Genomic DNA, 27,526 nt, shown 5'->3' with positions numbered 1-27,526 from the left:
ACTTGACAGCCGGGTAGCTGACAAGAGAAAAGTTGAAGTACATGAGGGATGACATGCAAAACGTTTTGACTGCACGATTGTGACGGGCACATTTTTTAATTACACAGGTTTTGCATGATAAGCTATGTTTGTGATTATTTACTTATTTTTGTGTTTGTCTATTTTTATTTTTTTTTAAAAACTGTGCCTGTAGATTTTATATTAGCTAAGCCACATGTAGCTACATTGTTACATAACACATGTGTCCAAACTGTCAAAAAGTTCAAGTTCTTTAGATGTTACCAGTTGACACATGAATTCAGAATCAATTTTAGAGAGCAGACTAATGTTACGATTACAGTTCATGGGTCAGATTCTCATAAAAGATTAACAGTGCACTTCTCGTCCAGTTATGATGCGTTTGCATGCAACTGTAGCAAAAAGGATGGAAAACTTTAAGTAGAATGCAACCAGTGTATCCATCACGGGGTTGTATGTTTTCGAACATCAGCAAGACGTATCGATTTTTGTCCTACACAGATTTATGGCCGTGCGAAAACAGCTAACAGCTTTATGAGTATAACATTTACAGTACACAGGTGATTGATGCTTATACTGAAAGCCAGGCACCATTTTCCATCACATCTAAACTTTGCCTTGACCACACATGTCTGTCACCAGTTCAGAGAGCATTTGAATGCAGCTGAAAGATATATAAATGGTCATAAATGGTTCCCTGGACAGAATGTTGAAAAAGCATTTAACCCCAGAATGAATGATCGTGGACCTCCCTGGATTTGCCCACATTAAAAAGACACTTGAGCATCCTGATACAAATATTGGGTGATTTGTCGGCTTTTTTGTCATTTCATGACATTTTAAAATGACATTTTGTAAACTTCAGACAGCGTGAATACAATCAATATGAGATGAGTTAGGCCTGTGTTTCCAAAAGGCTTTTTGTAATTTAAGAGTCTGTGTACAAACATCTGATGATTGAAAAGCAAGTACTCGATTATACTCACACACAGATGATTGGATCTTACCAGCTTGTAAATACAGAACGGCATGGGCCAAATGTTTAACATTTACTGTGTGCCCCTCATTACTCTCCCTCTCTCCCTCTCTCCCTCTGCCTTAGTGTTTCATTTTGTTCTCACACTCTTTCTCTGTTGGGCCACAATGCACGCATACACCTATATACACAAAAATGCCTATTGCATCCACGCTGCACCAAATGTCACTTTCTTTTTCTTTTCTTTTTTTCAGTGAAAACAATAAAATCCCCTCAGGGTTACTAATGCCCACAGGTCTCAACACATACACCCTTGTTATGTCTTCTTCCCAGGGCAGGGAGTTATACATTATGTTATCTCTCTAATCTGCAAACCAGCTGCAACTGGAAATGAATTAATAACAAATAAAATGCGCCCAGTACATAAAAATGTGTAGATTGCCCTGGGGCACCTAAACAGGAAACAGTGAAACAATTAGACTTCTTGTTTTGTTCTGACCTCTGTTTTGTTTTGTTCTACTTCACTGCTGAATAGAAGGAGGCTGGAGATAGAGGCTGTTGTTTTTCTGTGTCTGTAATCACCATGGTTAAGCCTCCCTGGTCATAGCAGGGGTCAAATCTGTGTGAACACCCACTTTTCATCCTACAGTGAAATTAAATACAGTGTTACAGTCGAGCTCTATAAATGCAGTAATTCTCCGCTGACTGCAGCCCACACCAAGTGCTGCGGTTAGCCACCCAGGCCTGTACAGCGCATGCATGTGATAACAGGCAGCGATACGGCGTCCTAATTGCTGGCCTGAGTGCTATTGGAGGGAGTTTTCAGCAGGTTTCTTTTTCACTTTCGCTCCATTTGATGTCTTTGAAGTTGGTCTTTTATCTGCCTTTGCTCCTGATGGCTGTTGTCTTTGGTGCAGTGCTGTGTGTGCCCTGCTCTTTGAGCACTCCTAACATGTAACAAAGGCAAGCCCTTAGAGAGAAAAGAAGAGAAAGGGAGTTCTCTCTCATACTTTCTCACATAAATTCACTCACACACAAGCATGGTTACCAACTGTATACACAAAACATTTAGCTGTAGCCATTCACATGGAAGAAGAAAACAGCGGAAAAAAAGAAAAATGCTTTTGCTGTCAGTAAAGGAAAAAAAAAACCTGCTCTATGTGGTTGTTTAACGTGCCCTAATTTGATAAAGGGCCAAGTGTGGGAAATGAGAGAGTAGTGTATTTGTCTCAGGGGTTGTAGTGGGGTAAATATAGCAGCAAGACAGCACCAGTTGATATGAAGGATCCCATGGTGTCGAGTGCTGTTGTGACTCACCAGACTATGATGATCTGTATGTGCGCGTCGCTGTGTGTGTGTGTGTGTAGGTTCCCGATATATGTTATGCATTTGAACATGCGTGCGCCTTTCATTCATTTGATGAACGTTAATATTACCTACCACCTCTTGACTCATCCAGCTTGGTGTAAAATAATCCATTGCAACAGACAGAGAGTAAGAGCTGAGGAGAGTGAAGCAGGTTGAAGCAAGCAAGAGGGAAAGACAGTGAGAAAAAGCCTGCACGGCTGGCTCCCGGCTGGCTGTGTGGGAGTGTGTGTCTTAAGAGTGTGTTGAGAGGAGAGTGCGAGCACTGCTAGTCTCCATGTCTAATCAGAACACTTGTGTGTCCCAGTCTCTTTGTCTCCTGGGCCCCTCTGAGCAGAGGCCCTCCACTCCAGGCACTACACCTCCAGGACATCCTGATAGCTGCTCGACCACTCCACAACGGGACACGCACGGCTCACGCTGGAAATCAAGACTTTGGGTTGATGTCACAAAGAAGTGGAGAGTGCAACAACCGACACGTGGTTGAAGCACAGACACCATTCGGGTAATTACTTTACAAGTAATTAACCCTTTGCAAAAATCGTACTTGTAGTTTTCATTAAGTTGTACAGGAATGTGCTTGTGGTGTACTCAGTAATGAAGGTTATGCTATTTAAATATCATTTGTAGAAGGTCTTCCTTAAATGTCTTTTTAAACTAAATTCATTATCTGTGCCCAACTTCTTTTTTTTTATGTTATAAAATATCTCGATATGTAGCAGACAATGTGATGGATTTGAGCTTACTCTGTGGTCACCGCAGCTAAACCGATCACACTAACGCCACAGTTCCCAAGCGGGACAGTGGCAGGTCAGGCGCGCTCCCGCATCCCGGTATCTGTTCCCTCGCAGGACAGCATGCATGCGCGCTCTCGATTCAGCAGTTTCCCAGTTCCGTCTCCTCCATTACTGGCGAGGTTCAGAATCAATAAGTCAATAGTTTTGGCGTCTAAATCCTGCCCTGAACGCAGAGCTGGGCTATACAAACAGTCCAGACTGTAGTGCAGACTCTGTGAGATCAGTATTAATTAATAGCTAAAGACATTGTGTTTTGTGTGGAAATATCGGAAGGGTAATGCGATCTGGATTCCTATAATTATAGGCTCCCGTGTCAGGTGTTTATTAAATGTTCAATAAGAGGCGGTTAAGATGTCAGGAAATGAATCAGGCGAATTTGTAAGTCAAGTGAGGCAGGCGTTAATAAATCTCTCCCCATTTTTTCCAAACACTTTGGCTTTGGTTAGCCTGTGAGCCGCCTGCATGTTTTCATACATGATGTCCAACTTTGGCCAATGATATAAAGAAGAAGAATGGGGGGAAAGCAGCATTTAGTGGAGAGCAAGCTATTCAGAAATGGTGTTACACTGTGTCATTAACCTATGTTACATTTTTTTTTCTATTACAATTATTTCCCATCGCAGTTACTTACAGCAACCTTTAAGTTGCGCATGTAACAAAGTGCGACACCTGCTATTTGTTTAAGGCATCAGGACTGAGACTAAGTAGCCTAATATTTATCATCTGGAGCATTAAGGCTGTTGCTAGCTGCACGCACAAACAAACCGCGCGAGTATAATTACATTAAAAATCCATCTTTGTTTTATGTAATCATCAGGCCATTTGGGGTTGGCTCATGGGTCCGGGGGGACTTAATTTCCTGCAAGAATAACAGAGTCGTTTCAAATCTAAATGAGTAGCCTAAAAAAGGAATATAACAGTGTCCATTTGAAGTGCCTAAATGCGGCAAAACTCGAGTCACTGAGTCGTCTTCTTCTTTTCTTTAAATCTTTATCTGCCCGTTTTAGCTTGTACTGGAAATTACCAGTCCTTTTCCACAAACCCTCCATAACCAAACTATGAATAATGCATCGGATTGGCATGCACGCAGCAGCAGACACCGATGTTCCAGCTAAACGGGCCTGTCACAACCGTGACGTATCAAAAGACCACAGCCACAGGAATGAATTAATAAAGAGCTGTTGTTTTTCATGTTTTACTGGTAATAATAATAATAATAATAATAATAATAATAATAATAATAATAATAATAATAATAATAATAATAATAATAATAATAATAATAGCCAATTGTTTTGTAAAAAAAATTGTCGACTCGTTTAAGAAACGTTTGTTAATTTATTATATGACCGAAAAACACTTTTGTTTAGGTGGATCCAAGTTTCACATGTGATGGGGGGAAAAAAGTTAAACAATCTCGTGATTTTTTTAAACTTTTTTTTTTGGTTTGCTTGTTTTTACTTTTGTAGAAACCCGTGCCTCAGGTGAGTTCACTTTCACTGTTTATAAAAACATCAAAATTACATACAGAAAGCACATGATTTTTTTAATACACGGAAATAAAGTAAAATACAAAATGAACAAACCCCACCCCGTCCCACACACAAGGCATTCATGAAGCCACTAAATAATAAAATAATGCATGTGTCTGGTTTATAAACATATTTTACACGTGCCCGTACCGGTTTGAATACAGTCTTCGTGTTGCTGTAATTTCTCTGTTTGTTCACTGCCAAAAAGATGGCATTCATGGCAATACGCCCTCCTTTAAAGCGCTGGAGGAGGGGGGCTGGGAGGGAGGCACAGATCGCCTTGTGAATATGGGCAGCAGATCGGGTTATCCTAACAGAAAGTTCAGCATAGCCTACACATGTTTTACAATCTCACATTTCTGGTGTGTCGCCCGTTTCACCTTTACCAGAGGAGGTCCAAACAAGGTCAGATGGGCCAGACATTCAAGTGAGAGTTGCCCTTTGTCGAGGAGGTGGGGGGTAGAGAAAGGGAGGGGAGGGAGATGGGGCTCACGTCACGTCATCCTTGAAGACATACTCATGCACAACACTGCCGAGGCATTTCCAAATTGGACAGGAAACAGAGGAGGGAAAAACACTTCGATTATTGTCTCTCTCTTTTTTGTTTGTTTGTTGTTTGTCAAAGAATTCCCGCTCTGTCCTTACACAGAGAAATTGGTTTGGAAATATAACGAGGCCAGCCTCTATATAGGTTCAAACTGAAATAATAATAATAACATAACAATAATAAAACAGATCAAAACAACTGCAGAATGGTTCGCCTTGTTTGACAAAGTATTAACCGACCCAGCTGCATCCTCCTCCTCCTGCTCCTCGAGGTGTCCCGCCGGCCTCCTCAGCCGTGTGGCTGCTGAGAGAAGGCGGTGGGTATAGCCTTGCTATCCACCCCATCCGCCATTTTTTTATTTTTATTTTTTGTATTTTTAAAATCTTTTTCTATTTGTTTGTTTGTCTGTTTGTTTTGTTTTTGTTTTTTGGCGTCAAAAACCACGTCTGGGTAGGCTATAACGTCACAGTCCCCTTTTATTTTTCTCATAAATAGCCTATATTTAATAGTCATGTTCGTTGTCCTTCGTTTTAAAAACATAAATAACGTCCACGGATAATTTTTTTCTCTCACTTTGTCCTTGGATTATTTTTTCCCCGCACACTTTATAAGCGTTAAAGTTCAGTGTCTCTCAGTCGCAAGTTCCGTAGTGCGTCCGCGCCTCGTGTCCTGTAACGTCTCTCTGGGGGAAGGGGAGGTGAGGGAAGTGGAGTAGAGTGGAAGGGGGGAGAGGGAGGAGGGGTCACAGTCCCAACGCGGCCGTGTGCTTTTTGGCCTTCAGTCTTAGGTCGGCGATGCTTGAGTTTTTGCTGGTGTTCTTGGCGGCGGCGGCGGCGGCCACGACGGAGGCGGCGGAGGCTGACTCTGCCGCGAGCGTCGCCAGGGGGAGGCCGAACGGCGGCGCGGGGAACATCATGTAGGGCGCGTGCGCCGCCAGGTGAGAGTGCAGGTGGTGTTGCGCGTGCGCCACGGCGCTGTCCAGCTGTAGCTGCGCCTGCACCTGAAAGGAGAAGGGCGGCACGTTGCAATGACTATCCTACAGGACGGGACGCACGGATGGGGAGAGAAGGGGGAGAACATGCGTTAACTTTGTCTGTAGGCTCATTTTCACTGGTGTGACTGCAGATTTAGTTTCGATTAGGCTGCTTTAAAAAAAAAAAGAAGAAGAAGAAAGAAAGAAAATGTATGGCTGCTCAGTGAAACAGTGAGCAATAATCACTGGCCGTGTCGTTTAGCTCCTGGGGTTTTAGTGGCTACACTGCAACTCTTGTGAGTCAGAGATCAAATTTGTGTTTTTATTTTGCTGGACATCGACTGCATGAAATGCAATCTAAAGCCAAACTTATGTGGCCTTTGGGAAATAAAGTTAACCAGCGGTGCTCAAACTAAAAACTAGACTTCACTGACATGACAGAAGATATAAACTCAATAACTTAACGGCTTTATCCAGATTCTCTGTATCGTGCTATTAGCTACCATATATACAGGTGTTCAAATTAGTAGTCTAAATCAAATATCAGGGATTTCCCTTCACTTATTTAAATGTTAAAATGTTTTAGTACTACTAGTAGTAGTTTTGGCCTGCTGGGCCGTTAATATGTTTGTGTGCTGTGGTTTAATGGTTAAGAAGAAGAAAAAAGACAAATAGCTGGTTTTAAAAAAAATAAAATAAATTTGTAAAAAATAAAAGGAATTTTCCAATTAGGCTGTACAGACTCCTCTGTGTTGGCACAGTGTTTTTGTCAGTGTGGTAATAAGAGTTTAGTTACCCCCTACATTGGATCTGGAGTCTCTGCATAGCACTTGGGCAGAGGCTGTGCCAAGAGAGCAGTCGGGGGATTGGTCTGGTTTTAAGACTAGACGCTTCAAAGTAACTTGCCTGTTGGAATGGCATCCGTAAAGCCCCCACGTTGACATATGGCGCTACACGACAGGCTTCAAACTGATTCGCTGCTCCAATCAGGACTCCTGCGAAAACACAGATGATAGCCTAATCATGTGAGAAGAATATTCAACGACACAAAGAGTAAAACCGCAGGGCTGAATAACGAGCAGTAAAAGCTGATTGTCTGGAGTAAACTTGCAATAACGTCCAAGATAGACACTCACTTAAAAAATATATAAACAAAAAGAAAACGCCATGATTCTGATGGCGTAATTAACTGGAAATTAAGCCACTAACTAAATAGTAACATAAAGGCTGGCTCGCGTTCGAGTGTGCAGTTGCTTTGCAGTTGAATAAAAGTAAAGTGGAATAGACATAAACATATAGTCGTTTGTGTTGTGTGGGATAAAAGTGTACCTTTATGTAATTGGTTTTCCTGCTTTCTGCATTTGGCTCTTCTGTTCTGGAACCAAACCTGTGGGGACAGAAATTAATTAGAGACCCACTGATTGGCAGCTGCTTGCGAGGCCATGTGTAATTCCTCTCAAAGTGACAACAACCGAAGAAAAACAATATCCCCGAGGAGCAGTGAAATATTAATGGCACTGCTTAACCCCAGATTTTAATTATTACGTTTAGTCTACAACAAGAGAGAGACAGTTTGAGCGGAAGCAGAGAGAAGGGAAACAGTGGAGTCAAAAAAAAAAAGGAAAGTGTAAATCTACTAAAGGGAGATTTAAAATCATATCAGAAATGAAACGCTCTTGTTGGAAATATGCAGGACTATTGGACTATAATAAATAACCTTGTCAGCGCTGGTTTCATCTTTCTATAGATTAGTGTCCCTGAAGAGTTGAATGGTCTCTCGGATATCGAATAGCAGCAATGCTATTATGGTTTTGGACATCAGAGCAAAGCGATCCGAGAGCATCTCCCTCTTTCTCTTTCCGCCTCCCTCTCATTAAATGACCACTGAAATTAATTACCCTTATCTGCAGAAAAATCCATGTCAGAGAATCGCTTAAATGCCTCGCAGTTTTGTCTAATCACCGCCATAACACGCACTCACACACAGACACACACAAAAAAACTCGCTTCAAAGACAGCTCACTTCTCTTTTTCCTCCTGTTGAAATCGACAAGCGTCAATTTCAGAGAAACGCCTTGGAACACAGATTAAACGATTTATTACTATGATAATCTGCTTTGAATCTCTCAGACAAAGCACCGGCTGAATTAGCCCACGATGCAACGCGTCGGCGTGCAGTCCCCCTTTCACGTCAGCAGGCCTATATACACTCACGGCGAAAGCTTGATTGAAATATCATATTGATTTGGCTGTCAGCTGGCTTCATTTATTGATCACAGTTAGATGTCAATCGGAAGTTCTTTTGTGCACGCTTCAGGTATAATTTATTAGCACGATAAAAGCAGGAAAATGCACTGCAGAATATTGATTGAGGCGCAATTTAAAAAATAAAAAAACACATCAAAATAAATGTGTGGTCTGTGCATGCAACTGGTAAAAATGTATAATGCCCCAGCAGAGATAAAAGAGAGAGAGAACGAGACAGATAGAGAGTGAGGGTGAGCTGTTCTTGATTTGGGTAGAAAATAATACATAATTTATGCAAATCCCCCGAGCTGTGCCCCTTGTTCGGGACACAATACGCCTTATTGGTGAGATTCCAGTTGAGACCGGTATAGAGCCCTGCAAAAAGCTGGCTTTAACTTTTTTTTCGGGGGGTGTGGTGGGTTGAGTTTGAGATGGGGGATTTTTTTTTTTTTTTTTTTTTTTTTTTTTTTAATGGAGGTACCCGTTTTGTTATGGCCCCCACCCCAATCCAGAAGACCGCCATGTTCGTTGTGGAGACAAATACTGTGTCCTCCACGAAATCGGGCCATACGAGTGTGAAATAAGATGCTGTAAGGTTTTTGAGAAAAACAGATGACAACAAAAAAATAACAAACAAAAACAACAACTGTGTTCAATAAAGTACACCTTCTTCTTCTTCTATATGCCCCCCGCCCCTCCCGCGGATTGCACAAGACCTGTCTGAGCCCCCACCAATCACCCACCGACCCCACAGACTCGGCGAAGCCCTTACTGGGTTTCTGCGCAGATGGCCTGTCCCCGTGAAAAACTACAGCAGCGCTGACAAACAGGGCCATGGTAACATATACACCCAGAAACCGAAGACAAATATTTAGAGGCTTTATTTGTTTCCGCCCGTTTGGACAATAAAGATTCAAAACGTGGTCTCGTGACACGAGCAGCGCCTAATTGAGATAATGAACACGGTAAATAATCCAAACGTGTTGAGGGGGGGAAAAAACCCTAATCACAGAGAATAATTGGGAGAGGAAGTTGCATGCTGCTGGTGAACTCTGCCTTCCTTTCTTAAGATCTTAAGATCTCATTTAACTTATTACAACTTCCATAACACTTCTGGGGATCCACTCAACCGTCTCACAAACACAGCATTACATCAATAAATGCAGCATTAATACAAGTCAGTCGAGCCACACTTATCGTATTGCATTAAAAGAAAACAACAACCCTCAATCAAACAAAATATTATCACCCTCACACCGTTTACATGCGGGATATCAAGCAAAACAAAAATCAGGGAAGAGTGTAAAATCCTTCCTGTAAAAGGAAAGACCCGTGGAAGTTTTTCCCCCGTTTATTATTATTATTATTATTATTATTATTATTATTATTATTATTATTATTATTATTATTATTATTATTATTATTATTATTATTACTACAGCAAACATCATCTTACACTTCCATAATGCCGATAGTGGTAATTATAATTGTCATTATAATGAATTTTTAATTATGATTTAGATCTCAATTTCATGCTTAGACTCAAAATATGGTCACTTTTTCTATCACAGATGTTATCTTATTTTTTCCTCTATTATTATTATTATTATTATTATTATTATTATTATTATTATTATTATTATTATTATTATTATTATAGTCTCGTTTAACTGACTGTCCCTACCTGTACTCGGGCCTCCGACAGTCCCAGTCGCTGGCTAAGCTCCTCCCGCATGAAGGCGTCCGGGTAGTGGGTTTCGTCGAAGAGCCGCTCCAGCTCATTGAGCTGCTCTAATGTGAAGTTAGTCCGACTTCTCCTCTGTTTGATTTTAGTTTGTGTCTCGTCTTCAATGGGCTTCGAGTCCTCTTTTCTCTCTTTTACATCCGTGGTGCCTGTTGTGCGGACGAGAAAGGAGGGAGACGTCAACATCATGTGGCTGTACTGTGACCTCCAGCCTGCTTATTACTGGACTGCATATTTCTAAGGTGCTTAAAAGTGTTATTTTTTTCTTTTTTTTCTTTTTTTTTAATGTGCAAAAATGCTTCACTGTCATGTTTAGGCTAACGCATAATTCAGATTATAAACAGGTAAAAACACAAGCCACCCACCTGGGTATGCAAGCGGAGATTAAAGGGCACCTAACACACACAAAAATCAGCTAGGAATTTAAATAAAGCAATTAAATAAAAGCTTACAACCGCCAAAGAAAGAGAGAAAGAAAGACGTGCCCTCAAATATCACAGAGCTATCAGACCTCGGATGTTTTGTAGAGCTACATAAAGCTCTTTAATTATTAACTGCTTATAAATATGCAACGCTGTGCCCACTGTTGGATGTCTGATACACGCTTGTCGCAGTTCCGCTTTTAACCACGCTGCCCATGACGAACAGATGTCTTTTTTTCGCAAGCACCCAGCTCTAAGATATCTTGTCCAGTATGTTGTCACATTTTGTCCAGGTTTCAGAAAACACTGTGGGGAAGGCTTGCACGGGACACACGAGCATCTGCTCCACTTTCATTAAAACGTCAAGCAAAATTTTCTCTGAAAATCGTAATCAAATGTAAATATTTCTATTTGGTTCAGCCTTTAGTGTTGGAAGTACGATTTTTTACATCACCGGTTTGTTTACCTGCTAATGTTTTGGTTATGCAATCATAAATATATACATAAAAACGCTAAATTATTGAGGATAGCGGTGATAAATAATTATCCCTTCTGGTGTAAGCCTGTGTTATATTGGTGTGCGGGATCACACGTTAGTGACAGCAGAAATGACAGGACTTGTACTGAATCGCTCGAGTCCACCGATTTGAACGCCAGGTGTGTTTTTACGCCTTCTTTGAGTTCAAACGTTCCCATAGGCCTCACAATATAGCAAGTACAGATGCCCGAGGTCATTGACAATCAATGCTTCTTAAATAAATCTGATCACTCTCAAGGAGGTTAACCTGCAGCGTTACTGAAGACAATCCACATAATTATTTGTATGATCTGTATATACATATACATATACATATATACATAAAAAGCACGATATCGCAAGTGCACTAATATTATAGAAATATGGGTAGTTTTCCACATGCGGGCCTTACTGTTTGTCACACGTGGGCCTTTTCCTGGTGTTCTGTATTTTTTAAATTGAAACTTTTTAAATGCATTATAAAGAGATAATAAGCTATATTTTAATTAGCATTACAGTCTCAGGAGTAGCTATTTTCTTTCTTTCTTTTTTAAATAAGGCAAACAGCTACAGTTACCAAAACCAATCGATAGCCTGCACTTCCAGAAAGCATCAGTTAATAATTTCTCTTCTTACCTCGCTAACTGACTGTCACTAAATCGAGAATCGCTCCACCGGGCTGCTAAAAATCTGCAATATATCCGTGTGGATGACAGTCATGAGCTCAACTCTTTTTCGCAAATAAACATGTGGCTGCACGCTCGCTTGTCTTCTCAGGGCTCGATCACTCCCTCTCTCTCTCTGTCTTTCTCTCCTCTAAGTCCTCTACACATTCCTGCTCGTAAAGACTGTGTATAGAACACCGTGAAGTCCTACCGTCAATGAGTTTGGGGCTCCCGGCGTCCCTGATTCTTTCCGGGCCGAGCATGTCAGTTTCCCTGCCCGGCGAGAGCGCAACGTTCCGGTTAACGGCGGCCGGCTCCTCTCGGCTCCCCGGCTCCGCAGATAAAGACTCCCTGCTCCCTGCTCGCGTCGACCCGGTCTCCAACACCTCCCTGTAGGTTATCACTTCCTTCTTCTCCTTCACTTTCTGATCGAAAGACTTAGACACGAAAGCGGTGAGCTCTTCCATCACTCCTTCCTCTCCTCTTTAAAAAAATCACACACACCACACTCACTCACTCACTCACACACTCTCCCTTTGCTCCACGACAGCTTAAGACATCAGTGGTGCGGCTCTTTTTAAAGTCGACCCCTTGAAAATGATACAAGGTGATGCAGCCAAACTCTGGACAAAAGGTAAAAAATATATGAAGATATATCTTCTCAGCCAATTCCTCCTCCTTTGGTAGCGGAGTTGGGAACCTGCTGGTGATCCTCTATTGAAGTCACAGTATTTATACTTTGCGGCGCCTTGCCCCCTTGATCCGTGCAAATTACCTCCCCTCAGGATGCCGGGATGAGCCCCCCCCCCCCCCCCCCCCCCCCACGCCCCCCACCTCCTACCCCTTCACTGATACTGGAGCGAGAGAGCGAGAGAGAGAGAGAGAGAGAGAGAGAGAGAGAGAGAGAAGCCGAGTAAAAACATTAAACAGCACCACCGCTATTGGCCATTAATCCGAGATTGACAAGAAGGACTAATTAATTTAATTAAGCGCTCATTCGCTGCTATTGTCCTGAGTTAGTTTTTTAAACACCCGGGAGATGGTCACGGATCTCTCTCTCTCGCTCTCTCTCCCGTCTCTCTCGCTCTCTCTCTCTTTCTGCAGGGGTGTGGCTTAAAAAAATCAGAAAATGACAAGAGAGAGGGAAGCACATGGATGAGGAGCCCTTCCTCGCTATATCTCTGTGATCTGCGGAGGGGAAAAAATAATAACAAAAAAGACGCAACGCTGACACGGAGAGAGAAAGCGGTGAAAGCTGGGACCAGCTGGGATGCCGAGAGGTGCAGCACCAACTTATACACGGAGCTTCAAATCAAGTTCAAGTGAACACATTTGGCTTTAACCCACAGTTGTACATAGTTCGCTTCAGGCCTGCTCTATTTATTTATTTTATTGCGCTTTTAATTTGAAAGTGGATTTTCACGGTTTAAAAAAAATAATAAAATTGGATAAAAATATTGTATGGTAAAGTATTATTATTATTAGTATTATTATCGGATGTTTTTTTTGGACAACTTAATCAATATTTTTTTAGACCACCCCGTTTGTGTCTCTGATCACTAATTGTTGTGTTTTGCAACGTCATCATTAGATACGCCACATCGCTTCATATTAATCCTCAGTGGGGTTTTTAAGTCATTAGGATGTTTAAGCAGCTAAACGTTTAATTATAGTGCCTCTTGCGATGCGTTGCCATTGGGCTCACTAATTAACGCTTTCAACTCGTTTTTTCTCCCCCTCCAGCTGAAACGATTATTTGCAAAAAATAAAAAAATAAACAATGGTTCACTTGCGTGTTCAGGTAGGTATATAGCGAGTGCAGCGAAGAGATGGCAATTAAGCCAGAAGAGGAGGGGACGTGTAGCCAGAGAAGAAACTGGATATAGCGGGATTTAAAAAAAAAAAAAAGTCGAAATGAATTTGATGTAAAATTAAGCACGTTTATTGATAATCTATAAAAAGCCTCATTTCCACACAAGTCCTCTTTACAGTTCTCCTCATTAAATATTAATGAAGTTTCTGCTTAAACCTTAGGCATTAATTACTATTATTTCTACTGCATCGGAAAGCGGGAGGATTCCTCCTGTAGCGTTGAGTTGCCTCCTGTGTCTATTTGCACTGAAACTGCCCCATTTAATGCTCTCTTATCTGTCATTCCTGTGCACATTAGCAATGTATCAGTCGATATAATGTTGTCCTTTCTTCTGTTTTTAAATGTCAGGAAGCAGTTATTCACTTAATGTTGTTTGGATCCTCTGCCTGGCCTTGTTTGTGAAAAAGATTAATATCTGAGAAGATGATCTCATGCAAATAATCACTGACACACATCCACTCGTTTATTTGGGCGCATTGTGAGTGAGTATTTTGTCCGATTAAAACGAAATATAAGTAGCTCGTGCTGTTGGCAGACATACACTTGCAATACATTTGTAGTCATAATTTTTCATCGACTGGATGCTATTTTAAAAACTGCACAGAAAATACACCATCAAGAGAAAAAAAATACAAATGAAGCTTAGTCCCTCATTAAAATACTACATTAAATAATCTCCATTTAGAAATGCTCTTTTTTAAAGAGCTTTTACCATCCCCCAAATCGTCATAATAGTCATGCTATTATGGAAATGTAATTGTCTAACTTTATCTCGTTTAATTAAGGCGATTCAAGCGACTTTGTTTATGTAGTAGTGTTATACAAAAATACTTTAAAACTGTTTAACACAATATCTAACGTTGCAGCAACAACAACAACGACAAACTATGTATGCCGAATTATTAAATAAGTGTTGTTTAGTTAATGAAACATAATAGAGGCAAAATCCGTAAAGCTATGGTAAAAAAGGGGGTCCTTCGATCGATTGCTCTGTGTTTGATTCTAATTCCTTGATCGATGCTTTCCGGTTTGACAAGCAGAGTCTCCCAAACAGTGCATGGCTGTTGTTGAGAGGCAGTGCCATTTAAAGGTGAGAAGCGGGACTCTCCTTTTAATTTTTATAGGGATACACTTATTTTTAATATAAGACATGTTAGTAGATGTGATACGTTTACTATTGCACATCCGGGACCTTTATTTAGAACAAGAACCGCGGTCCCAAGCTGGTTAAGTTAGCACCGTTAGCTTAGTAGCTAGCCTCTGCACAAAAACAAACATTTATTAGCTGCTTGCGGCAACGGTACTTTACCTTTTAGCAGTCGGTGGTGATTTAATAAGTTAAATACTACTGTATGTAGGTGGCTGTGCTTTAATAGTCGTTAAATGAGCTTATGGTACAGTGGTCAGAGTAGTAAAAACGTTGTGTTTTATACACGTGAGGAGTAAATAAATAGGTCGGTTCCCACTGATATTCCAGCAAACTGTCTCGAAGGGTTGTTTGAGAGATGTCAAAAGGAGCAACCCCACTCTTGTGTATGTTTTGCCAGCTGACTGACCGCCAGCATGGGTAGGCGCTCGTCCGACAGTGATGATGACAGCCGAAGCAAGAGAAAGAAGAAACAGCGTCGCCGCTCTTCTTCCTCTTCTTCTTCTTCGTCCTCTTCCTCTGGCAGCAGAGTGAGAAGTAGCCGCAGTCGGAGGTCCAGTCGCCGCCGGAGCCGCTCTCGCTCCAGAGACAGGAGGTTAGGCTTCATCGTGAAATTTTCCTTCTTACATGCGTGCAGAGTGCGGCTCTCTGTTCGGCTGGAGTGTGTTTAACCAACGACTGTTTTGCATTTAAAGCTTCTGAAAGGTTAAAAGCCAGATGCATTCAGAAATTGAGCATTTCATTGGAGGGGCTGAACCTAATTAAAATGTGACACATTTTAAACACAAATATTTTGGTTTTTACAAAATATATTTATTGCATAACTAAAATCCAGGAGGTCATTCAGGATTCTCAGTTTAGAAGATTTCATCATGTACATTAAAATACACAGCATTTCAAATGCACACAAATGACCATGCGCTTGTAAACTAGTAATAAAACGTGTGCAATCACGCCCTGTATTTTGGCCAATATATTTGAATATAAGGTATAAACCTATACTGTTTTAGAGTTATTGAAAAGGGGAATGTATTCGACAGACTTCACATGAAGGAGCTGCTGGTTGCTTCGTTATGACTAACTCTGCAATTGCTGCATTCAACCCTAGTATATCTTTTACCTGGATTAAAGTTGTATGTATTGTCTATGGGACAACAATTGCACTGATGCTGACGTGTCTCTGAGGGATCACTTTTGGCCACTATCACCAGTTGATATGCTGCTTGGGTTCCACTTGGATTTTAGTGGTATTATGCTTCCCAGCAGTCAGTCTTTTCTTGAAAAACTCGATAAAGCAGAGGCTGAAAACACTGATGTATACTTCTTGTATATTTCTTGTGCTCTGTAGTTAAGTTACAACATTCTTCTGTATACATATATTATCTGTATAGCTTGAATAGCTTAAAAAAACAAAACACAAACATTGTATGCAGATTTTTTTTTCCACTCACACATTTTGACTTATTGTAGTTGGAAAAGAGCAGGTTTTCATAACTGTGACTCTTTTGTATTCAAGCATTTCAGTAAAACATGAAAGTATGACAGCCACTGGACATACATGGTACCGGCACCCTGAAACAGGAGCAGCTAAACTAATTATATATATTTTCTCGAATTTGATCGTTTATATCTTTGGTTGTCATCCCATCAAAATGTGTCTGTAATCATGAGAATTTCAGGAATTTGCATTTCAGACAGCCAAGTAGAGGATTGTATTTGCATATCAGCTGATACATGAAAAAAATGGTGGACATTATTTTGTTTTGACTTCAAAATGTTCTCTAGTTTTTGTTTTAAAATGGAGAACGTCATGATATCGGATTATATCATATTCAGACTTTTTCCTCAACAGACAAAAGCTTAGGTAATGAAGCTAGATAGAACAACAGATTAAGAGATGTTTGTCTGGCCAGCATGCTAGCTTTCTAAACGTTTCACATTAAATGTTCTGATTTTAAAAGTACAGATGTTTAGCATAGGCTTTTTACAACATAGCTCATTTAAGAGTAAACCTATTTTCTAGTAAATGAGTTATGAAGTTCCTAGATTGGAAAATTATGTCTTCGGTAATGATTCCGTGTGGACAGCGAAGGGCCGTCATACTTTTCCCAGTAAATGCCAGAATTAAGACACTTTAAAAGGACCAAGAAATAAAATCTAACAAGAAAATTTTGAATCATTGTGCAGTGGTAATAATTTGTCCAGGAAAGGATGTCAGTAAGAATTTAAACAAGCACTTTTGCGTCTGTAAAAATAGGTTTGGAAGGCAAACAGCTTTGCAGAGAGGTTAGTTTCTTATTCTTCAATAGAAATCTAGGATAGATTTTTGTTTGGGCTTATTTCATATCAACCCTCCTCTTGATAATGTGAAGGCTTAAATATAAAAGGTTATGACATAACATCAGTTTTATCATTTTATTCTGATCTTCGTAAAGTAAAACACTTCAGTGTTTAGCTGTTGCTGAGGAATGAGGAGGTTCAGTAATAATCAACCTTCTTTGCAAGTAGCTACTGACTGGACCTGACCTCCATCCATCCAACCGTCTATCCACAGCTGCCACTGGGTGTATGTGGCTGTTCAGACAAGGCCAGTTGATGGTAATTATTTATGAGGCTTGGTCAAGGTCCATTACTGCTGATGGGAAGTCATTGGCTGCCTGCACAGGGTGGGGTAGGGTGGGCAGTGTAAACCCTGGGACCACAGTCCTTCATCTATTAACTGCTTGTGTGTTTTGAACAATTGACTAAGACCTTCTGTATTTCTGTCTCTGTGTGTGTGTTGGATCTACTTGCTTTAAATAGGTTCATAAAAGCGACCACACGTTTTGTAGCACTGTCAACCTGAGTAATGTAAAGTGACCTTACATGAGGTAAAACAGAAGAGGGCTTATGTTCTGGCTGGGTGACATCATAACCACATAATTAACATGTATATGTAAGGAAAGTAATTGTATCCCTGGCCGTGGTTAAGTTACAATACGGGAGTGAGATGGAAAAGTGTGTGTGAATAAACGCAAAATGAAGTCCAAGTTGTGAGGTGTTATTTGCGTTCACGTTAAAGACTTCTGTGTTGGCCATTGCTTCCCTCTTGCATGTGTTCTACCCATTATGTTTTATTACGTGCACACAGGCTTTTGTGAAAATGTGTGAGCTTTCCCCTCCTTCCAAATAATCCCATCTCACTACTGTGTGCTTCTTCTGTGCAGTGTGTGAAGTGGTTGTGCAGGGCTGTGGAAGTTATTTCATAAGGCCCCGCTCTTGGGATCCAGCCTTTAGAATACTAATAGATCTTTGCTGGGTTTCTCTAAGTGGTACAAATCTGGTTTGATAGTTCAGCCTCTGTGTTATTTGTATTGCTTGCCTTTTTCTTCTCTCCTTCTCTATCTAGCAGAGCTCCCACAGGACTGAGAGAGGGATTTTTTGTGGGGGGGGGGCATGTGTATTAAAGATTTGGTTATTTTTGGTTCTGGTGAAACAAAAGAAGATGTTTTAAATAATGAATATTGCACAAAGTGTTTGCAGTATCGGGCGTGGGGCTGTTTCAGCATTTACATTCACTCCCATAAATGACTCCTGCTACATGATATCAATAGGAACTCAGTGTGAGCGGTGTTTGGAAAATAGACGCTGCACACGCTGCTGTAGCCACATTAAAGAGCAGCAGAGAACTAAAGGGCCCCTGTGGAGTAACTGTAAGGCATCCTGCATGGCTCTGCAGCTCTGGGCCTTGGACCAGAGCATTCACTAATGCACACTAGCTGCTTGTGATTCTGATAACAAGCTACGTTTTCTGGATCGTGTGGGTATGTTTTCTCTTAAACATAACAGCAAAATAAAGTAGTGACACGATATCCACTTTTTTAGAAGAGGGAAGAATTTTAGATGGTGCTTTCTGAGTTTTTGTCCACTGGGAAAATGAACACAGAAAAATGTGCTTGACGTAGTGGAGCATTAGGGTGAAGTGAGGAGAGACTTTTTACGGGAATGGTAAGACTTTGATTTTTGTGGAAAGTAAACTGTGAGAAACTAAACAATACAGCTGAATGACCCCCCCCCCCCCTCCCTCTATTAACCACCCTAAGCATTCAGGACAAATTTGTGCAGTTTTTTTTTTTTTTGAACTCCAGAACAATGATTAGTTGTATAATCATACTCCTGTATGATTGATCTGCTTTTAAAGATTCTATAATAAGATTAAATGTATGTGTGTATTTTTTTTTTTCCTGTCCCAGGAGGAGAAGACGTTCCAGCAGCAGTTCGTCTCACAGTTCATCTCGCAGGAGGAGGAGTCGAAGCGCAGAGAGAGACAAAGGGAGGAGCCACCGTTCACACAGGTCACGCAGCCGGGACAGGAGGTAGCACCATCGTGGACATTATTCATTCTGCTCATTCTGCTTAATCCCTCAAACTGCTGTATTATTTCCAGTCACTTGAAGTTTCCTAACAGGATTTTAAAGTCAGATTGTCTAAGTTTTAGTCACGCTTGGAGAAAAGGAGTGAGAGAGACGGTACCCACATCATTTTAAAAGTTGGTTTGGGGGTGGGGGGGGAAGCTTGGAAAGGTTAAGGGTGTTTGTATTACAAATCAGTGCAAGGAATGCCATTGCAGATTTTTCTTATTACAGAAAAATACATTTTTTTGAAAGTTTATTGTAGTCTAAACAACACATCATTTCATATTTATGTCTTATGTCATCAGATGGAAGCACATGGAAACTTATGTTTTAGGTCTGAATTACTGTATTGCGTGTGCATCTAGTTGTGTCTCCGTTTGCTCCGACTATCCGTCTTACTGCATGAGTATTAATGAGACTGTGACACGCAGAGACAGCAGGTCACATGCAGCACCACTCCAGTCTGCCTGCCAAACCCTTTTCTGGAAGCACCTCTCCTTTCACTCATTAGCACCATTAAACCGTCATTAGTGGTACATACTTTGTTGAATTATGATTATTAATGTTGTTGCTCCTTTAAAAAAAAAAAGTTATTCACGTGACAAATGTGTACACGGCTGCACCACACTATGCACACACTCACAGTCCCGTGTCCCTTTCAGAAACATAAAGAGAAAGTCTCTGTGTGGTGGTCCATGTCATTAGCATAGCTAATCTGGTGCTAATGAACCAGTAAACTGTGCTGTTTTTAAATCCCTTCCTCACACTCACACACACACACACACACACAAACAAATGCATAAATACATGCACAGACGCACATTTGAAGAAAAGGTTGTCATAATATATGCGCAAGCAAGGCCCTTTGTTTACTTGTGTATGGCTGCGGGGGAGAGCATAGATCATTTTAATCACAAAGGAAAAAGTGTTTTAATATCTTGATTACAGAGGTGTCAGGATGAAGGGATGATGCAACAGGGATGTTCTGACACGTGTGGTTGATTGCGCCATGAAAAGGCACCACACTTCAACTCTCCGATGTAATGCTCACAGGCTTTTGGAATAAGCGAATTTCGGTGTTTGACTGCACGCTGAGGCCATTTATTGGGAGAATTCAGCCAAACATTTTTCACACATTCTCTCGCTGCTCTCTGCGGTACAGTGGCAGTCACTCACAGCACCACTGGTGATTAAAACATCAGTTGAAAATGGTGTGGTGTGAGATGAAAGGTGGAAGGGATTTGGGAGATTTAGAACTACAGTCGATGACATCGGTGTTTACAAACGCTGCAGTGTGATTAGGAGGGTTGCGTTGTGTAATCGGCTTAGCGGTAAGCGAGGAGCAGGTGGGCTGGGCCGGGCTGGTGTTGGTGGGAGTGCGTGGTGGGGCGTTATGAGGTTGAGGCAGTGTTAGAGGTGGAGATGTGCAAAATGATGGCAATGATGATTAAATTTATGCAGTTAAGTGATGGCAGCTACAATTTGTGTCTGCAGAAGTTGACACGGGCACATGTGCTCCTGTGTTAGCGTTCGAAGAATCCAGTGGCAGTTTTCTTGTGTAATAAATGGGAAAAGAGCAGAAGTGATGAAATGATTGATTGGCAAACAATAGTAATTTGATTTTTTTGTTTTAAATCTTTTATCAACCACACAATTTAAGAATGAATCTAGAGCATAATATTTAATTTAATTGACAGCGAAGCTAAATGATATTTGAGCAGTTGTGGAGAAATTATGTGACTATTCTTCCGTCTGTATTTATCAGAAGTGCTGCATCTGCGCTGTGCATGACTTTGGTGGGACACTGCATATTTTACAGCAGCTGGGGGTTGTGAAATGAAAGCAGGTTGATGTGTGCACAGGTGCCCTGACTGCTATTAGTCAGTGCTGTGTGTGTGTGTGTGTGTGTGTGTGTGTGTGTGTGTGTGTGTGTGTGTGTGTGTGTGTGTGTGTGTGTGTGTGTGTGTGTGTGTGTGTGCGCGCGCGCGCGCGCGTCGGGATGAGGCTGCCTGAGCTCCCTGAGAGGCTGGCTGATGGATCAGAGGAGGATTGCATGGACAGCAGCTCATGATTGATACGCAGATAGGATATGAGGTGCTGCCTGCCAACCCCCCCACCCCCCACCCTGGCCACACCAACCTGGCACCTCCTTCAGCATGTGAAGCAGAAGAGTAAGAAGATACAGAGAGCACTGACTGGAGGAGAAGATGGAGAGAGGGGTTCAGAAGTTAGAAGGGAATGAAAAAGTGTGGAGAGAATAGGCTGAGTTTCTCCAGGCGAGGGATAGAGCAGAGAAGATCCTAAAACAGGGGGAGGAATAAAGTGGAAAGACAAAAGTGAGCCCCAGTGTAGAGAAGAGAGGGATATTATTCAGAAGAAATAAGAATAATAATGTCTGCATTGGAATATTGCTGGGGAGAAGATTAGGACCATAGTGGGCCATCGTGGGTTGAAGTGAATGAATTTTATTACCTCCTTTTCAATCCCCTTTGTATAAATAAAAAATAAAGAGATACATGAAATAAGAATAACGCTCTATCATGTGTTTACATCTATCGTTGCTTCCTTCTCCTCTCCTCTCTTTTACACTCTTTTTTTTTTCTTCTTTTTTTTCCTGCCCTCAATCAGAGAAGGGCCAGGTCCCCCAGAGGCAGTCAATCTAGCCCTGAAATGTAAAACAGACAAGAGGAGCAGATTACCTATTTGCCATTAATGTTTATTCTCTTTGATGTGAGCAGGCATATCAGGCTCTGTGGGTGTGTGTCGTGCCTTCCTGTGAGCACGCTGTCAAGTGAACATGTGTGAGGCTGATTGAGAGAATGCATGTATGTGCAGATTTGCGTGAATATGAGGGGGAGTGTCATGGCCTAGTCCACTGGGGGAGAGCAGAGTGGAGCATGGCAGCAGCAGAGTAGAGTGATCTGATGCATACCCAGTCCAACAAAGGCGACACGGCCTATCATCACAGTCGGATCACAGGAACGTCTTTAGGTGAGCTCAACGGAGCATCGGTGTGGTCCGCTTTCATGGGCGGCCACAGCAGGGGTTAAATGTGTGTGGCGCAGTCAGTCATTCTGTCAGCCTTTCATTGACAACAGTTAGCTTTAGAGGGCCGTTGGAAGATGAGGAGGAATGTCTCATGCGTCAAATCCACCACTTGACCCATCAAAAGGAAGCTGAGCATTTCGGGTAATGTTAGCTATTCACACGTAGGTGAGCATATACTGGAGGGCACATGGTAATGCTTACATTTTCCCCATTAATATTTCAGGGTGTGTTGAGCTAGCAACGCAGAGTGCTAGCGTCAGGGTTTAGCCCTGCTAGCACAGAGTGACTTCATCACTGCTGTCATAATTATATGGTGAGTGAGACCTCTAATTAGCAGTCATTTTCCTAGTAGTAGCGAGATATAAACACACCATCTAAAGTGCTATGCTACGCTGACCAGAGTTAGGATTGTCTCAGACTCTCACACATGTCAAGATGAGTTCCAAACCGATGCTTGCTTAAAGCAGGAAAATGACTCCAAATCTAAAGTCTATCCATTTTTTTCAGCTTATTCAGTTCAGGGCAGTCATGAGGGGTGGAGCTTAACCTAGCTCTTATATGGCACAGTTTGCCAGTCTGTTGAAATCATTCATACTCACTTTCACACCTGTGGCCAGTTTGGAATGACTAATAAACTGAACATGCATATCTTTGGCAGCACAGGGGTGCAATGGTTACAACGGTCACTTCACAGCAAGAAGGTTCCTGCTTTGAACCCCATCTAGATCCTTTCATGTGAGAGGTGCATGTTCTCCTGTGCCTACGTGGTTTCTTGGCTGGTACTCCAGCTTCCTTTCACACTCTAAAGACCTGCACGTTAAATTGGTCATGCTTGTGAAATAATAAAAGAACTGAAAGTTTATAGAATAACTGAATGCATTGTTAAATGCACCTTGTAGTATAAAGTGCTTCGATTGGTCAGTAAAACTAGATTGGAGCACCTTAGAGGTGTAGGTGGATTTTAATCTCCACCACCTTTGGATAGTATTTCAGCTATTAGTAAATGAATAAGTGCATTTTAAACTTGCCGAAGATGGAAATAATAATCAGTAATTGTACAGAGTTTGTTTTCATATCTTTGGGTTGTATTGATTTTTTTTAAAGTAAGCCTCGAGTGTTCCTGTTAAAAGGAGTACTCAGAAAGAAACTGAACTACTTTTGCATGTCCAGGCTCGGTTGCAACAGCAAAAGCTTTTCATTTTGGAGGAATAACAATGTGGATCGATAATGAAACGGGTTAAAATATCAAAACGCTGACCTATTCAGGTCTGTAGTAGACGAGATTCAGAAGTCAAATCGATGGCTACACTCAGATTAATTTAAGATTGTGGGAGTATTAGATTGATGATTTCCAAATGGCTTTCTTTGTGTTTGTAAATATCACAGACAGCGGTACGATTGGAACCTCATTGTGGAACTTCTCCAGCAAGACTGGAAGAACTAGGTTATTTGGATGTTACAGACCATAACATGAGCTCTGTTTTCTGCACAGGAGATCACAGAAGCACTCCAGGCGTGTGCACGTGTACGTGCAAAGGTTGAGCGATGGCCTGGTATTTATTTCACTCAGCAATTTTCTCCCGTATAAGATGAGGTGTCGTACATCTGCTAGATAGCTTTTTCTGCCTTGCACTGACACGGAGTGTGTACAAGGTCATCCAGGCAGCTTGGAACAGGGAGTGCCGAGGTGAGGAGCAGAAGGGAGGAGTGGATGGTGGGGCAGCTGAGTGCAAGTAGACAGAAGAGGGAGGAGGAAAATCAGCAACTTTATTGTGGGGAAGCTGAAGTGAAGCCTCCCAGCTTTCATTGCACCTGGATCAGCAATTCCCCTGTCAGGTGGCGGGGTGGGAATTTTTCTCTGCGTTTTTCTCCGACATATATTTTTATTTGCACAGTTTAGAGTGTGTCTGTGAGCGAGAAGTAGCAGGTGGTTTTGGGTGTCGCTAGCTTCATGAGGGAAACGAGCCCGAGTGTGTTTCGAGGAAATGACATGTGAAATCCGATTTCCTCAAAAACACACTGACATTTTGCTTTTATAAGTTGGCCATAAGGGGTAAATTGTGTGGCTGATGGATACAAAATAAAATGAGGAAGACTGCTAACAATCCTTACATCCTTTTTCTTCTTCAAGGTACAGAATCTCACTTGTGTTCTCCCAATGTTGTAGTGGGTCTTATACTGGAATTTAAGAGCAGGCTTCTGGCTGTTTTTTCCATCCGTCTGTCTGTTATCCCATAGACTCTCAACAGCTTTTCTTCTCCCCTTTCCTCAGGATGACATTTAGCCCTTTTTTCCTTCTTCCCCTATTACCGGACTTGCAAAGTGTTGATTTAAACTGAAAGATGACCTGGTTTAGTTCAGCTACGTCTTCTCTACTCCATAAAAATCAACATGCGTCATGAGATCTGAACGCGTTTGTTGTTGTGTTTCTCTCTTTTCCCCCCTCTCTCTGTCTTACTCTCTTTCTGTGTTGTCTTTTTTATTTATCTGCTGTAAAGGCCAGTCAAGCGCTGCTCGGCTTTGTTGTCAGAAACCTTTATTTACCAAAGGGAGGAATAAGTGACTGACACAGACAGCCTCTTTCATCCCCGCTTCGCCGCAAGCAGTGTTCCCCTCTACTGCCAGAGGAAACCCCCCTCCTACTCACCCTCTTCTTCACTTCTGCCAAGCCACCCCCCTCTCCATCGCACCCCTCCATCCTGCAGGCTCACAACACACTAGCCCACTCCCCTGGGTAGAAACCTAGCTGTAGTCTGCACTCGCGCACACGCACAAAAATTCGATGGTCCTAAACAAAGACGAGTTTAACATCACAGACGGCACAGACTGGTCCCTTTACTCATATTATCCGTCTGCTAAACAAATGGGTAGTAATGACACATAAAGCTTGTTACGTTGTAGCGGCGGTTGGAAAATGTAGTTTAAACATTTTTTAACATTTTTTTCATGTCAGTTCATAGAGGGCAAAGAGGAATATCTTGGTCGCCTAATCATTATGTCAGAAATCATTTGAGCACATTGATCTGGGTTCAAAGCAGAAAGTTACTTCAAAATTAGAAAAGAACATTCATACTCATTCTCATTAGTATGGTTGTAAAATGAGGAAATTCTGTATTTCCCTAAAACTCCAATCATCACATAGGAAGGCACTATTAGTACAATTGGACTAACTGCCTGTTTAACCACTAGTACCTATCGAGATTTTCAATATAAAACACACCAACTGTTGTCCCTAATCACTACGAACATGCAAAATTTGAATGGTTTATTTGGGAAAATAAAATATCTTTTTATCTTAGCTGTGATGTTATTAGCTTTTAGTATGTTTTTTTTTTGTTTTGTTGTTTTTTTTTTTAAATTGACAGCATTTATGTCCTAATAATCGGTTTTCTCTGAAGGTCACTCAACACGTTTGTTTTGAAGCAGCTAAAACTGAGTAAAAGTCCATCCATTAATTTTGTTCAGCTTATCCAATTTGGTTTCAGGGTGTGGGTGGGCTGGACACCCTATCACCCTATCCCAGCTGTCATAGGGTGAAGGCTGGGTACACGTGAACAGGTCGCCTGTTTATTGCAGTCAAACCTTTCACCATTCCAGCCATTTGCGTTCACACCTACAGCCCAGTTAGCATTGCCAATTAACCTAGCCCCATGCATGTCTTTGGACTGTTGGAGGAAGCCAGAATACCTGGAGAGAACACACACACAAGCACAACATGCAGATTCCACACAGAGGCATGAGCCGGCCAGTGGATTTGAACCAAGGACCTTCTTGCTGGGAAGCAGCGGTGATGCCCAGGAGCAGAAGTTATAAACACAAATTAACATTTTATGTTAATATATATATACTGGAGACATAAAACATACAGTAAATCAATATAATTTGTGCCGAGCAACATCATATTTGAGGATGAGTGATACAAGTACCCAAAATAACTGTATTAATAGCATTACAGTTTAAAATCTTCAAGTTTATAGTCTTGTCTTAAAAAAGTAAATGCAAAATGATAAAATGAGGATACAGTTTCAAGATCATACCTGTGATAATTGAGAAGGTTTTGTATTGTTTTGCACCTCTGCCAGTGAAAGTCTTCAGGGTTAATTAGGTATCATAGACACCAGCCTAAAGTTAATTTCTGTTTGTATACCAAAGACACGATTTAGTTCTTTGATGACTGAAACTCAGTAGAAGTATGTCATTTCCAGTGTTATTTTTTTGGGTAGAGAAACAGATTTGCTGTTTTGAAAATAAAACCACTGAAATGCCAAACACTAATAACATGCAATCAGCCCTCATTGTGTTCACTTTATGACAGTGAAAAGCCTCATCCGTCTGGCCAGACCGAGAGAAAGACGGAGACAGAAACGCTTTTAGCTCTGGCATAGGAAAATGAACACCAAATGTATCTCTCTCACTCTCCTTCCTGCTTTTTCTCTGTCTCTCTCTCCTATTTAAGCTTCTTGAAGTTCTTCCAAATTGGGTTTTAAATGCCAATTAGGAGGTTGAATGTAGTAAAATAAAAGCAAATGCAGGCAGGATGGCCTCACCTTCTGGCTGGTTAGGCTTCAGAGAGAGCTGAGCCGGACCTTTGGCTCCCAGCGAGGCTTTGAGAGAAATATCCTGCCTAATGAACACATTAATTAGAACCATAACTATTTATAAGATGATAATTAGAAACGAAGGGAGGTAAACTGGGCTTTTCCTGCAATTAATGGAGGATTAATTACGGGAGCTAATGAAGTGGATTTTTGAAACGCGTGGAGGTGAAGTACAGAGATGTGCAGCTCGCTTTGTGATCACTGGCATAATTATTTTCTCCAGCACCAAAGCGTTTGAGGCCCTGGTCCTCGCCGGCTCAGGCCGGCTAATAAGCATCATTGCATCGTTATATATGCACTTAAAAAGACTTGCCACTGAAATGACTGTCTAATTATTTCTAATTGGCAGGCCCTGTGTGTTGTCATTGAGCTGTTTGGAGCCGCAGCAGAGCTCTGGGTCTAATAACGCTCTGGGCGGAGAAGGAGGGTAGAGCGAGCTAGAGATGCATTGCTAGAGAGCGAGAGAGCAAAGAGAAGAGGGGCGCTCTACCCGATTGTCTTCTTTTCATAGTCAGACCTGCACATTGCCCTCCTGTGCCCCTCGCCCAGCAGGACAGCAGGTCCTAGAACGATGGCCGACGCACTCGGAGGTCACCTTGCCAAGCAGTCGATTAGCAAAGTTTTATTTCATCCCTGCGTATTTCCCCCCCCCTTTTAATTAAC

At 41.6% G+C, this 27,526-nt stretch overlaps 2 protein-coding genes across 4 annotated transcripts in view; one reads left to right on the top strand and one right to left on the bottom strand.

Moving 5' to 3' along the window:
• Positions 1 to 4,480: 4,480 nt before the first annotated feature.
• Positions 4,481 to 12,559, bottom strand: shox2 (shox homeobox 2). 2 transcript variants are annotated; one of them, XM_085243420.1, is made up of 5 exons: positions 12,015 to 12,559; positions 10,140 to 10,348; positions 7,538 to 7,595; positions 7,115 to 7,203; positions 4,481 to 6,271 (listed from the first exon to the last, which is right to left on the bottom strand). In XM_085243420.1, the coding sequence occupies exons 1-5, from the start codon at positions 12,268 to 12,270 to the stop codon at positions 5,978 to 5,980; spliced, it is 906 nt and encodes a 301-aa protein (XP_085099546.1). In that variant the 5' UTR covers positions 12,271 to 12,559; the 3' UTR covers positions 4,481 to 5,977. The 2 variants fall into 2 exon arrangements, with proteins under 2 accessions (XP_085099546.1, XP_085099547.1); XM_085243421.1 differs by having other exon boundaries at positions 4,481 to 6,235.
• Positions 12,560 to 14,676: 2,117 nt separating this feature from the next.
• Positions 14,677 to 27,526, top strand: part of rsrc1 (arginine/serine-rich coiled-coil 1) — a 121,198-nt gene continuing 108,348 nt past the window's right edge. Inside the window, exons 1-3 of one of the 2 annotated variants that reach the window (XM_085243418.1) lie at positions 14,677 to 14,766; positions 15,224 to 15,418; positions 19,056 to 19,178. In XM_085243418.1, coding sequence (XP_085099544.1) covers positions 15,240 to 15,418; positions 19,056 to 19,178 — 302 coding nt within the window. In that variant the 5' untranslated portion in view covers positions 14,677 to 14,766; positions 15,224 to 15,239. Of the gene's footprint in view, positions 14,767 to 14,883; positions 15,131 to 15,223; positions 15,419 to 19,055; positions 19,179 to 27,526 lie in introns of those variants that run through there. The other variant, XM_085243419.1, reaches the window with a different exon arrangement.

The sequence above is a fragment of the Mchenga conophoros genome, linkage group LG14 (genome assembly GCF_057382185.1).
Source record: "Mchenga conophoros isolate Kocher_MC1m ecotype Shallow Benthic linkage group LG14, M_conophoros_male_GT1.1, whole genome shotgun sequence".
Lineage (NCBI taxonomy): Eukaryota > Metazoa > Chordata > Actinopteri > Cichliformes > Cichlidae > Mchenga > Mchenga conophoros.
The sequence above is the reverse complement of the archived record's forward strand: the minus strand, read 5'-3'. Positions and strand labels throughout refer to the sequence as shown.

What these genes read in the sequence shown, in the direction of transcription:
- shox2 (XM_085243420.1), bottom strand. Translation starts at nt 12,270, where the DNA reads ATGGAAGAGCTCACCGCTTTCGTGTCTAAGTCTTTCGATCAGAAAGTG. An exon ending in GAGCCCCAAACTCATTGACG is followed by an intron (nt 10,349 to 12,014) that starts GTAGGACTTCAC and finishes TCCGCACAACAG; the next exon opens with GCACCACGGATGTAAAAGAG. An exon ending in TGTCGGAGGCCCGAGTACAG is followed by an intron (nt 7,596 to 10,139) that starts GTAGGGACAGTC and finishes CTGTCCCCACAG; the next exon opens with GTTTGGTTCCAGAACAGAAG.